Source organism: Panulirus ornatus, chromosome 3 (genome assembly GCF_036320965.1).
Source record: "Panulirus ornatus isolate Po-2019 chromosome 3, ASM3632096v1, whole genome shotgun sequence".
NCBI lineage: Eukaryota > Metazoa > Arthropoda > Malacostraca > Decapoda > Palinuridae > Panulirus > Panulirus ornatus.
Genome location: NC_092226.1, coordinates 1078335 through 1092606, shown reverse-complemented (window position 1 = coordinate 1092606; position 14272 = coordinate 1078335). Strand labels below are relative to the sequence as shown.

The window sequence follows — 14272 nt, the reverse complement described above, 5'->3', positions numbered from 1 at the left end:
AAGTCTGTTGGGGATGAGAGAGCTTGGGAAGTGAGTCAGTTGTTGTTCGCTGATGATACAGCGCTGGTGGCTGATTCATGTGAGCAACTGCAGAAGCTGGTGACTGAGTTTGGTAAAGTGTGTGAAAGAAGAAAGTTAAGAGTAAATGTGAATAAGAGCAAGGTTATTAGGTACAGTAGGGTTGAGGGTCAGTCTATTGGGAGGTAAGTTTGAATGGAGAAAAACTGGAGGAAGTGAAGTGTTTTAGATATCTGGGAGTGGATCTGGCAGCGGATGGAACCATGGAAGCGGAAGTGGATCATAGGGTGGGGAAGGGGGCGAAAATTCTGGGAGCCTTGAAGAATGTGTGGAAGTCGAGAACATTATCTCGGAAAGCAAAAATGGGTATGTTTGAAGGAATAGTGGTTCCAACAATGTTGTATGGTTGCGAGGCGTGGGCTATGGATAGAGTTGTGCGCAGGAGGATGGATGTGCTGGAAATGAGATGTTTGAGGACAATGTGTGGTGTGAGGTGGTTTGATCGAGTAAGTAACGTAAGGGTAAGAGAGATGTGTGGAAATAAAAAGAGCGTGGTTGAGAGAGCAGAAGAGGGTGTTTTGAAATGGTTTGGGCACATGGAGAGAATGAGTGAGGAAAGATTGACCAAGAGGATATATGTGTCGGAGGTGGAGGGAACGAGGAGAAGAGGGAGACCAAATTGGAGGTGGAAAGATGGAGTGAAAAAGATTTTGTGTGATCGGGGCCTAAACATGCAGGATGGTGAAAGGAGGGCAAGGAATAGAGTGAATTGGAGCTATGTGGTATACCGGGGTTGACATGGATTGCGCAAAAGATGCTTGTGGCATGAGAAGCATGGGAGGTGGGTTGATTAGAAAAGGTAGTGAGTGGTGGAATGAAGAAGTAAGATTATTAGTGAAAGAGAAGAGAAAGGCATTTGAACGATTTTTGCAGGGAAAAAATGCAAATGAGTGGGAGAGGTATAAAAGAAAGAGGCAGGAGATCAAGAGAAAGGTGCAAGAGGTGAAAAAGAGGGCAAATGAGAGTTGGGGTGAGAGAGTATCATTAAATTTCAGGGAGAATAAAAAGATATTTTGGTAGGAGGTAAATAAAGTGCGAAAGACAAGGGAGCAAATGGGAAGTTCAGTGAAGGGGGCTAATGGGGAGGTGATAACAAGTAGTGGTGATGTGAAAAGGAGATGGAGTGAGTATTTTGAATGTTTGTTGAATGTGTTTGATGATAGAGTGGCAGATATAGGGTGTTTTGGTCGAGGTGGTGTGCAACGTGAGAGGGTTAGGGAAAATTATTTGGTAAATAGAGAAGAGGTAGTAAAAGCTTTACGGAAGATGAAAGCCGGCAAGGCAGCAGGTTTGGATGGTATTGCAGTGGAATTTATTAAAAAAGGGGGTGACTGTATTGTTGACTGGTTGGTAAGGTTATTTAATGTATGTATGACTCATGGTGAGGTGCCTGAGGATTGGCAGAATGCTTGCATAGTGCCATTGTACAAAGGCAAAGGGGATAAGAGTGAGTGCTCAAATTACAGAGGTATAAGTTTGTTGAGTATTCCTGGTAAATTGTACGGGAGGGTATTGATTGAGAGGGTGAAGGCGTGTACAGAGCATCAGATTGGGGAAGAGCAGTGTGGTTTGAGAAGTGGTAGAGGATGTGTGGATCAGGTGTTTGCTTTGAAGAATGTATGTGAGAAATACTTAGAAAAACAAGTGGATTTGTATGTAGCATTTATGGATCTGGAGAAGGCATATAATAGAGTTGATAGATAATGCTCTGTAGAAGGTTTTAAGAATATATGGTGTGGGAGGCAAGTTGTTAGAAGCAGTGAAAAGTTTTTATCGAGGATGTAAGGCATGTGTACGTGTGGGAAGAGAGGAAAGTGATTGGTTCTCAGTTAATGTAGGTTTGTGGCAGGGGTGTGTGATATCTCCATGGTTGTTTAATTTGTTTATGGATGGGGTTGTTAGGGGTGAATGCAAGAGTTTTGGAAAGAGGGGCAAGTATGCAGTCTGTTGTGGATGATACAGCGCTGGTGGCTTATTCATGTGAGAAACTGCAGAAGCTGGTGACTGAGTTTGGTAAAGTGTGTGAAAGAAGAAAGTTAAGAGTAAATGTGAATAAGAGCAAGGTTATTAGGTACAGTGGGGTTGAGGGTCAAGTCAATTGGGAGGTAAGTTTGAATGGAGAAAAACTGGAGGAAGTAAAGTGTTTTAGATATCTGGGAGTGGATCTGGCAGTGGATGGAACCATGGAAGCGGAAGTGAATCATAGGGTGGGGGAGGGGGCGAAAATTCTGGGAGCCTTAAAGAATGTTTGGAAGTCGAGAACATTATCTCGGAAAGCAAAAATGGGTATGTTTGAAGGAATAGTGGTTCCAACAATGTTGTATGGTTGCGAGGCGCGGGCTATGGATAGATTTGCGCGCAGGAGGGTGGATGTGCTGGAAATGAGATGTTTGAGGACAATATGTGGTGTGAGGTGGTTTGATCAAGTAAGTAATGTAAGGGTGTGAGAGATGTGTGGAAATAAAAAGAGTGTGGTTGAGAGAGCAGAAGAGGGTGTTTTGAAATGGTTTGGTCACATGGAGAGAATGAGTGAGGAAAGATTGACCAAGAGGATATATGTGTCAGAGGTGGAGGGAACAAGGAGAAGTGGGAGACCAAATTGGAGGTGGAAAGATGGAGTGAAAAAGATTTTGAGTGATCGCGGCCTGAACATGCAGGAGGGTGAAAGGCGTGCAAGGAATAGAGTGAATTGGAACGATGTGGTATACCGTTGTCAACGTGCTGTCAATGGATTGAACCAGGGCATGTGAAGCGTCTGGGGTAAACCATGGAAAGTGTGTGGGGCCTGGATGTGGAAAGGGAGCTGTGGTTTCGGTGCATTATTACATGACAGCTAGAGATTGAGTGTGAACGAATGGGGCCTTTGGTGTCTTTCCTAGCGCTTCCTCGCAGACATGAGGGGGGAGGGGGTTGTTATTCCATGTGTGGCGAGGTGGCGATGGGAACAAATAAAGGCAGACAGTATGAATTATGTACATGTTTATATATGTATATGTCTGTGTGTGTATATATATGTATACATTGAGATGTATAGGTATGTATATTTGCGTGTGTGGACGTGTATATATATACATGTGTATGTGGGTGGGTTGGGCCATTCTTTCGTCTGTTTCCTTGCGCTACCTCGCTAACGCGGGAGACAGCGACAAAGCAAAATAAATATATATAAATAAATAAATATATATATATATATATATATATATATATATTTTTTTTTTTTTTTTTTTTTTATAATTTGTCGCTGTCTCCCGCGTTTGCGAGGTAGCGCAAGGAAACAGACGAAAGAAATGGCCCAACCCCCCCCCCATACACATGTACATACACACGTCCACACACGCAAATATACATACCTACACAGCTTTCCATGGTTTACCCCAGACGCTTCACATGCCCTGATTCAATCCACTGACAGCACGTCAACCCCTGTATACCACATGACTCCAATTCACTCTATTCCTTGCCCTCCTTTCACCCTCCTGCATGTTCAGGCCCCGATCACACAAAATCTTTTTCACTCCATCTTTCCACCTCCAATTTGGTCTCCCTCTTCTCCTCGTTCCCTCCACCTCCGACACATATATCCTCTTGGTCAATCTCTCCTCACTCATTCTCTCCATGTGCCCAAACCATTTCAAAACACCCTCTTCTGCTCTCTCAACCACGCTCTTTTTATTTCCACACATCTCTCTTACCCTTACGTTACTTACTCGATCAAACCACCTCACACCACACATTGTCCTCAAACATCTCATTTCCAGCACATCCATCCTCCTGCGCACATCTCTATCCATAGCCCACGCCTCGCAACCATACAACATTGTTGGAACCACTATTCCCTCAAACATACCCATTTTCGCTTTCCGAGATAATTGGTGATTGGTTCTCAGTGAATGTAGGTTTGCGGCAGGGGTGTGTGATGTCTCCATGGTTGTTTAATTTGTTTATGGATGGGGTTGTAAGGGAGGTAAATGCAAGAGTCCTGGAAAGAGGGGCAAGTATGAAGTCTGTTGGGGATGAGAGAGCTTGGGAAGTGAGTCAGTTGTTGTTCGCTGATGATACAGCGCTGGTGGCTGATTCATGTGAGAAACTGCAGAAGCTGGTGACTGAGTTTGGTAAAGTGTGTGGAAGAAGAAAGTTGAGAGTAAATGTGAATAAGAGCAAGGTTATTAGGTACAGTAGGGGTGAGGGTCAAGTCAATTGGGAGGTGAGTTTGAATGGAGAAAAACTGGAGGAAGTGAAGTGTTTTAGATATCTGGGAGTGGATCTGTCAGCGGATGGAACCATGGAAGCGGAAGTGGATCATAGGGTGGGGGAGGGGGCGAAAATTTTGGGAGCCTTGAAAAATGTGTGGAAGTCGAGAACATTATCTCGGAAAGCGAAAATGGGTATGTTTGAGGGAATATATATATATATATATATATATATATATATATATATATATATATATCCATGAGCATAAGGGAGAAAGAATACTTTCCACGAAAGACATCCCTCCATCTGCCCCTCTCAGCACATTAACATCCAAAAGTCTCTCTTTTACATGCCTATCAATTAACACGTAATCCAATAACACCCTCTGGCCATCTCTCCTACTCACATACGTATATTTATGTTTATCTCTCTTTATGTATACTTATGTTTATCTCTCTTTATGTATACTTATGTTTATCTCTCTTTATAAACCAGGTGTTCCCAATCACCACTCCTTTTTCAGCACACAAATCCACAAGCTCCTCACCATTTCCATTTACAACACTGAACACCTTGTGTACACCAGTTATACCCTTAAGTGCCATGTAACATGTACGTATTCCCCTTTTTGGCAGCTACAATTATAAAAACTAAACATTTTTCTCCAGTTACAAAAAAACCTGTGTCTTCACCTGTACTAACATAAAATTAATTTAAAAACAAGTGATTAGAAACCAAATGGCAGTATGATCACATGCTAATTCAATGAGTCTAATTGTATCTAAGCTGTATCACTTAATTGGTTACTGGGTCATTTTTTTGTTTCCTCTACTTTCAGGGTTATCTTTCAGAGACTACCTTAAGTCAGAACTTCGTCGTGGTTACCTGCTTGAAAATGATGAAGAGAGATATACAGCCCGAAGAGAGAAAGTATATACTTTCTTTAAAATCCCACGGGAGGTGAGCATGAATGATTATATTTAAGATTAATTTCTTATGAAACTACTTTCAGGGTTATCTTTCAGAGACTACCTTAAGTCAGAACTTCGTCGTGGTTACCTGCTTGAAAATGATGAAGAGAGATATACAGCCTGAAGAGAGAAAGTATATACTTTCTTTAAAATCCCACGGGAGGTGAGCATGAATGATTATATTTAAGATTAATTTCTTATGAAACAGTAGAATGGATAATTTAGAGTACTCTAATGTGATCTTTGTTGTGTAGTGGATAGCGTTCCTGACTGTGATGCATTCACAGGCCGCCCAGAGTCAAGCACATAGGTTCGAATCCTGGATGTGGCATTTGGTTCACAGTCAACTCAGTTGTTCATCGATCCCTCAGGGTTGGTTGATAAAATGTATAATAATGATTATGATAATAATAATAATGATAATGATAATAATCATCATAATAATAATAATGATAATGAAAGAATACTTCCCACGTATTCCCTGCGTGTCGTAGAAGGCGACTAAAAGGGGAGGGAGCGGGTGGCTGGAAATCCTCCCCTCTCGTTTTTTTTTTTTTTTTTTTTTTTTTTTTTTTTCTCCAAAGGAAGGAACAGAGAGGGGGGCCAGGTGAGGATATTCCCTCTAAGGCCCAGTCCTCTGTTGATAACGCTACCTCGCTAATGCGGGAAATGGCGAATAGTACGAAAGAAAAAAATAATAATAATGATAATGATGATGACAATAAATATATATCCCTGGTAAATTATATGGGAGGGTATTGATTGAGAAGGTGAAGGCATGTACAGAGCATCAGATTGGGGAAGAGCAGTGTGGTTTCAGAAGTGGTGGAGGATGTGTGGCTCAGGTGTTTGCTTTGAAGAATGTATGTGAGAAAAACTTAGAAAAGCAAATGGATTTGTATGTAGCATTTATGGATCTGGAGAAGGCATATGATAGAGTTGATAGAGATGCTTTTTGGAAGGTATTAAGAATATATGGTGTGGGAGGCAAGTTGTTAGAAGCAGTGAAAAGTTTTATTGAGGATGAGAGGAAAGCGATTGGTTTTCAGTGAATGTAGGTTTGCGGCAGGGGTGTGTGATGTCTCCATGGTTGTTTAATTTGTTTATGGATGGGGTTGTTAGAGAGATGAACGCAAGAGTTTTGGAAAGAGGGGCAAGTATGCAGTCTGTTGTGGATGAGAGAGCTTGGAAAGTGAGTCAGTTGTTGTTCGCTGGTGATACAGCGCTGGTGGCTGATTCATGTGAGAAACTGCAGAAGCTGGTGACTGAGTTTGGTAAAGTGTGTGAAAGAAGAAAGTTAAGAGTAAATGTGAATGAGAGTGAGGTTATTAGGTACAATAGGGTTGAGGGTCAAGTCAATTGGGAGGTAAGTTTGAATGGAGAAAAACTGGAGGAAGTAAAGTGTTTTAGATATCTTGGAGTGGATCTGGCAGTGGATGGAACCATGGAAGCGGAAGTGAATCATAGGGTGGGGGAGGGGTGGAAAATTCTGGGAGCCTTGAAGAATGTTTGGAAGTCAAGAACATTATTTCGGAAAGCAAAAATGGGTATGTTTGAAGGAATAGTGGTTCCAACAATGTTGTATGGTTGCGAGGCATGGGCTATGGATAGAGTTGTGCGTAGGAGGGTGGATGTGCTGGAAATGAGATGTTTGAGGACAGTATGTGGTGTGAGGTGGTTGGATCGAGTAAGTAATGTAAGGGTAAGAGAGATGTGTGGAAATAAAAAGAGTGTGGTTGAGAGAGCAGAAGAGGGTGTTTTGAAATGGTTTGGTCACATGGAGAGAATGAGTGAGGAAAGATTGACCAAGAGGATATATGTGTCAGAGGTGGAGGGAACAAGGAGAAGAGGGAGACCAAATTGGAGGTGGAAAGATGGAGTGAAAAAGATTTTGAGTGATCGGGGCCTGAACATGCAGGAGGGTGAAAGGCTTGCAAGGAATAGAGTGAATTGGAACAGTGTGGTATACCAGGGTCGACATGCTGTCAATGGATTGAACCAGGGCATGTGAAACATCTGGGGTAAACCATGGAAAGTTCTGTGGGGCCTGGATGTGGAAAGGGAGCTGTTGTTTCGGTGCATTATTACATGACAGCTAGAGATTTGACTGTGAACGAATGGGGCCTTTGTTGTCTTTTCCTAGCGCTACCTCGCACACATGAGGGGGGGAGGGGGTTGTTATTCCATGTGTGGCGAGGTGGCAATGGGAATAAATAAAGGCAGAAAGCATGAATTATGTACATGTGTATATATGTATATGTCTGTGTGTATATATATGTGTACATTTAGATGTATATGTATGCATATTTGCGTGTGTGGACGTGTATGTATATAAATGTGTATGTGGGTGGGTTGGGCCATTCTTTCGTCTGTTTCCTTGCGCTACCTTGCTAATGCGGGAGAGAGCGACAAAGTATAATAGATATAGTTATATAAATAAATAAGATATTTGTTTTATTTTTTATTTTATACCCAAACTCCATTTCCTGTACCAGCGAGGTAGCGCAAGGAACCAGTTGAGGAAAGACCCAACCCACCTGCATATACAAGTATATACATAAACGCTCTCACACAGACATATACATACATATAAATTTCAACGTATACATTTTTTTTTTTTTTTTTTTTTTATACTTTGTCGCTGTCTCCCGCGTTTGCGAGGTAGCGCAAGGAAACAGACGAAAGAAATGGCCCAACCCCCCCCCCCCATACACATGTACATACACACGTCCACACACGCAAATATACATACCTACACAGCTTTCCATGGTTTACCCCAGACGCTTCACATGCCTTGCTTCAATCCACTGACAGCACGTCAACCCCTGTATACCACATGACTCCAATTCACTCTATTTCTTGCCCTCCTTTCACCCTCCTGCATGTTCAGGCCCCGATCACACAAAATCTTTTTCACTCCATCTTTCCACCTCCAATTTGGTCTCCCTCTTCTCCTCGTTCCCTCCACCTCCGACACATATATCCTCTTGGTCAATCTCTCCTCACTCATTCTCTCCATGTGCCCAAACCATTTCAAAACACCCTCTTCTGCTCTCTCAACCACGCTCTTTTTATTTCCACACATCTCTCTTACCCTTACGTTACTTACTCGATCAAACCACCTCACACCACACATTGTCCTCAAACATCTCATTTCCAGCACATCCATCCTCCTGCGCACATCTCTATCCATAGCCCACGCCTCGCAACCATACAACATTGTTGGAACCACTATTCCCTCAAACATACCCATTTTTGCTTTCCGAGATAGTGTTCTCGACTTCCACACATTTTTCAAGGCTCCCAAAATTTTCGCCCCCTCCCCCACCCTATGATCCACTTCCGCTTCCATGGTTCCATCCGCTGACAGATCCACTCCCAGATATCTAAAACACTTCACTTCCTCCAGTTTTTCTCCATTCAAACTCACCTCCCAATTGACTTGACCCTCACCCCTACTGTACCTAATAACCTTGCTCTTATTCACATTTACTCTCAACTTTCTTCTTCCACACACTTTACCAAACTCAGTCACCAGCTTCTGCAGTTTCTCACATGAATCAGCCACCAGCGCTGTATCATCAGCGAACATACATAGATATATACATATATACATATATACACATGTACATATCTATACTTGCTGCCTTCATCCGTTCCTGTCACCACCCCGTCACACACAAAATAGCATCCCCCCCCTCATGCTGGAATTTATTGGATTGCTTACAACAAAAGAGTCTCCACTTATCCCTGTCCTTATGTGCCTTCTTTGTGTACACCATTCCATGCATTCTACCACCATTTCTCTCCTTTCAGTGTTCTTCCACTGTATTTTCCCATATCACAGGTGATTTGACTTCTTCATCTGATAAGTCCTTAACCAAAGGCATCCCCTGTAACTCTGCAGTTTTTTTTTCATTTTTTTGTCAGCCATGGTTATTCTATGAGAGATTTTGCAACTCATAAAGCCAGTCTTTTCTGTAACTTATTTTCGTTTAAATCTTCTCTGGATGATTCCACATATATTATTCCCCATCCCCAACCCCCCACCTTCTCACATTGAGCATATTCCTGCATTTCCAACATTTTCCATAATGTAAGGTTTTTTGAGCATTCTCTTAGCTACTAGTGGATAAAGCATCTGATTTGGATGGGATACCTCCTGGTGTTCTAAGGGAGTGTGGTTCCCTTGTGGTTTCAAACCTTGCTGACCTATTTTCTCTGTCTAAAAACCCATACTTTCCCTTCTTCTTGGAAGCTTCCCTTGTTGCTTCCCATCCCAAAGAAAGATTATAATGTCTGTAACTATCATCCCATTGTTCTCACTTCTGCTGTCTCCTAAGTTTTTGGAACTCTCCTTATCTCTCATTTTTGTATACACTTAAAATATCATTCCCTATTGCTGATCACCAATGTGGCTTTTGCTGTAATGTCTTCTAAGTAACTCACATTTGATCATCCTCTTTCTGGAATTTTACAGAATCTTTTGACATGGCCCTTGGCATCTTCAGAGCATTTGATGAGGTGTCTTTGCTCTTTAAGCTTCCTTCTTTCATCTTTTCTGTTTTTCTTTGTTCTTGTATGCATAGCTTCCTTTCTAGTCATTCCATTGAAGAAGTCATTAATGGAGTGACTGTTTCCTCTTATCTTCTCAACAATGATGTCCCTAAGTGATTCTGTCATACTGCTCACCTTCTTTCTTCTTTCCATAAAAGATATTTCTTCAACTTCTAAACCTTGTCTGTATCAGTGATTCCACTTCATCTCACTTACCCTTTCCTCCTGACTCCAGTACTCATTCGTTTTCTCATACTCATCATATTCCTACCTTAATTTGGACCTTTATGTTACAGTAAACCCTCAATTTAATGGACCCAAGATCACAGATTTTGGATTTAACGGACTGGATTTAACTCTTATTAGCCCTCTTTTCAACCCCTGAACCTTCCTCTTGATCCCCTACCACTTTCTCTTATACATCTCCCAATCATTTGCACTCCTTTGTAAGTACCACCCAAATGCATCTCTGTCCTCTTTCACTAAAAACTTTTCTTCAACTACACCTCAACTAGGTTGCATTCAACTTAACGGACTTTCAGCATCAATGGACACCCCTTCCCCCCTATTAATCCATTTAATCGAGGATTTACTGTATATCAGAAGGGCAAGGAGTACCTTGGTTAAATTCATCATTGCAAAAATGCAATTTCTTCCTTGTCTCCTTTTGGATTTCAAAATACCATAATACAGACTAGGTGGAGGTTTATGTATGGAAGTGAAGAAAGGATTAAGGGACAAATAGTCCTCCCAACCGTGATCTATGCAGCTGAAACACGGACAAGGAATAAGTCACAGAGGTCAAAAATGGTGCTGGAAATGAGCTATTTGAAAGGGCCATGTGGTACGACTAGATGGGATGAAGAAAGAAATGAGGGGTTGTATGAGAGGTATGAATATAGCAGGGAATGCAAAAGGAATGAATTGTTGAGTGTAAAGTGGATGGAACATAATTCTTTGCCTAAGGTGGTTTGAGTATATGAAAAGAATGAAAGAATGACATTTTACAAGGAGAATGTATGATAGTATCAGTTGAAACAGAAAAAAATGCATTTTTTTTTAACATTTTATTGTGAGAGGAAGACCACCTGTATTATGGGGAAATAAGAGTGGGAGAATACTGGAAGGAGAGAATGGTAGAAGAATGTGTGGAATGTATGTGAGGTAAGCATGTAGGGACAGGAATAAGTGGAGATTCTTTTGCCATGGCCACCCCCCTTGATGTGAGTTCTTAGAGGGAAGGGACATGAGAGATATGGATAGTTAGACATCTTTGTAGTAATCTAACATATCCTGGAAACATCACGTACTGGATATTACAATATCTGCTTCCCAGAATCTCTGATTGTTATAAAGGTGCCAACTTTTTTTTTTTTTGAGTAGCAGTGCATTTCTGCAGGAGTCTCATTTGCCCCTTTGGGGATTACTCTGTCCATGTCTGAGATGGCTCTTCTTCCATCTCTGTAAGCCAGAATGAAGTAAAAAATATTCTGCCACATGAACTCTCTTGCTGTCACTTCTTTTCAGCAATCCCTTATTGTAAGCAATAATGTTGAATTTCTCTCTCTCTTTGCCATAAAAGTATTATATTGCTACTACTCTGAAGAGCTGTTTGTGTGTCCCAGCCACTAAAGTGTAAATATATGGCATATGGCTAGCAGCTGCTTCCCATGATTTTCCATGATTCTGTGTGGAGCCCAACCACACAAGGGTTTACCATGATTCTACAGCAAAGCTGTAGAATTTATTGTCCTTTTCATCTTTACTTCTTTCTATAACTTTTCTGCCCTTAAGAATCAGGTCTGCAAACACCTGAGGATTTTTTTTTTCTTCCAGTCCAAGGTGGTCAGGATTAGGGCATGTTTTTGCCCTTTCTGTGTTGGGTACTATAAAAAGAAAGTAGAATGTAATAGAAGGTTCTCCATCTCTCAGTGAAGCATTATTCTTTGAATGCTTGATAGATGTATAGATATATAATTGCAAGTTATTTACATAAATTCATGTATTTCACTTGTTTCAGATTGAGAAGTTTGTTGCATATGGATTCTTCCAGTGTGCAGATTCCTTCTTTTTTGTCTTTACCTTTTTACCCATTAGATTCACCCTTGCAATATGGTCTCTTATGACTCGGCCCTTCAGAAAACTGTTTGGGTAAGCATTATTATGGTTGTGCTTGCCTTTAAGAAAGTGAAAAACCCTTGTAGTCAATATTTTTATGATACTTTATATTCTTTTAAGTATTCTCTACAATATTGAGAAAAATCTTTATATGCCATTGTTTTCATGATAATCAGAAATCTTTTTAAGTATTCTCTGTTTAGCTTCACATTTTACAATATTGAGTAATACATACACTACTCTTTACTTCTCGTGAGTCATGAAATCCAGTTATTTACCTTTAGAGGTGAGAAAGAAATACACTAACTGATGCATGTTTTTGTTTTTCTATAACTTTTATTGGGCAGACTATATTTCAACAAAAATCGAAGAATTCTGAAACCAGCAGAAATTGTAGACTTATTGAAAGGAGTGATGGTACTTGTGTGCTGCTATTTGATGGGTTATATTGACACCTCTGTTTGCTACCACATCATCAAGACCCAGTCAACTATAAAATTATACTTGTTCTTCAATATGTTGGAGATTGCAGATAGGTAAGTTTTTACGTTATGATTCGAGATTCAATGAGATGCTGAAAAAAGTTTTATTACAGTTTTTCAGTACTTTGTTTAACTTCTTATTTGTGGAATCATGGCATTTCAGATTATTGGATAGATGCAGAAGTCATGCCATTGAATGTATGAAATATATACTCAGAAATTAATAGAATCATTTTAGAGGCATGTGTTTATTCAGTATACTGTACCAAGTGAAATATATAGTGGCTTAATGGATGTATGGACAGTGAGGAAGGTGACTAGTAAGAGAATAGGAGGATTATGGAAGGTATATTAAGTCTTTAGCTTAATGCTGTTGAGAAAATGCTGGAAAAGGAAAAGTGAATGCAGCATTTGGTAATGAGGAGACTTTATTAGGTAACTTGATATGGAAGAATGTAAGAGTATTTAGTTCCCCTGTGTTGTTGGTGGTGGTCAGTTCCCCTGTGTTGTTGATGTTGGTCAGTTCCCTTTTGTTGATGTTGTTCCTTTTTTGTTGCTGATGTTGGGCAGTATCCTTTTGTTGTTGTTGGTCTTTTCCCGTATGTTGGTGGTAGTCAGTTCCCCTCTGTTATTGATGGTGATCAGTTCCTCTGTGTTGTCGTAGGTGATCACTTTCCTGTGCTGTTGTAGGTGGTCAGTTCCCTTGTGTTGTTGGTGGTGGTCTGTTCCCTGTTTTGTTGTTGGAGGACAGTTCCCCCCTGTGTTGTTGATGTTGGTCAGTTCCCTTTTGTTGTTGGTGGGCAGTTCCCCTGTGTTGTTGATGGTGATCAGTTCCTCTGTGTTGTGGTAGGTGGTCAGTTCCCCTGTGTTGTCATTGGTGGTCAGTTCCCTGTGTTGTCATTGGTGGTCAGTTCCCCTTTGTTGTTGGTGGTGGTCAGTTCCCATGTGTTGTTGATGGTGATCAGTTCCTTTGCATTGTTGTAAGTGGTCAGTTCCCCTGTGTTGTTGTTGGTGGCCAGTTCCCCTGTGTTGTTGTAGGTGGTCAGTTTCCTTGTGTTGTTGTTGATGGTCAGTTCCCTTGTGTTGTTGATGTTGGTCAGTTCCTCTTTGATGTTGATGTTGGTCATTTACCTTTTGTTGTAGTTGGTAGGCAGTTCCCCTGTGTTGTTGATGGTGATCAGTTTCTCTGTGTTGTGGTAGGTGGTCAGTTCCTCTTTGTTGTCATTGTTGGTCAGTTCCCCTTTATTGTTGGTGGTGGTCAGGTCCCCTGTGTTGTTGTTGGTGGTCAGTTTCCATGTGTTGTTGTTGGTGGTCAGTTCCCATGTGTAGTTGTTGGTGGTCAGTTCCCCTGTGTTATCATTGGTGGTCAGTTCCCCTTTATTGTTGGTGGTGGTCAGTTCCCCTGTGTTGTTGTTGGTGGTCAGTTGCCATGTGTTGTTGTTGTTGGTTGTCAGTTCCCCTGTGTTGTTGATGGTGATCATTTCCCCTGTGTTGTTGATGGTGGTCAGTTCCCCTGTGTTGTTGTAGGTGGTCAGTTCCCCTGCGTTGTTGTTGGTGGTCAGTTCCCCTGTATTATTGGTGATCAGTTCCCCTGTGTTATTGATGGTGATCAGTTCCTGTGTTCTTGTAGGTGGTTAGTTCCCTAGTGTTGTTGTTGGTGGTCAGTTCCCCCTTGTTGTTGGTGGTGGTCAGTTCCCTTGTCTTGTTGATGCTAATCAGTTCCCTTTTATTGTCATTGTTGGAGGTCAGGTCTCCTGTGTTGTTGTTGGTGGTCAGTTCTGTGTTATTGATGGTGATCAGTTCCCCTGTGTTGTTGTGGGTGGTCATTTCCCCTGTATTGTTGTTGGTGGTCAGTTCCCCTTTGTCGTTTTAGGT

At 41.3% G+C, this 14272-nt stretch overlaps 1 protein-coding gene across 1 annotated transcript in view; it reads left to right on the top strand.

Moving 5' to 3' along the window:
• Nucleotides 1-14272, top strand: part of LOC139759971 (transmembrane anterior posterior transformation protein 1) — a 170593-nt gene that overhangs the window by 14102 nt on the left and 142219 nt on the right. Inside the window, exons 2-4 of the mRNA XM_071682695.1 lie at nt 5108-5229; nt 11818-11948; nt 12263-12451. Coding sequence (XP_071538796.1) covers nt 5108-5229; nt 11818-11948; nt 12263-12451 — 442 coding nt within the window. The remainder of the gene's footprint in view (nt 1-5107; nt 5230-11817; nt 11949-12262; nt 12452-14272) is intronic.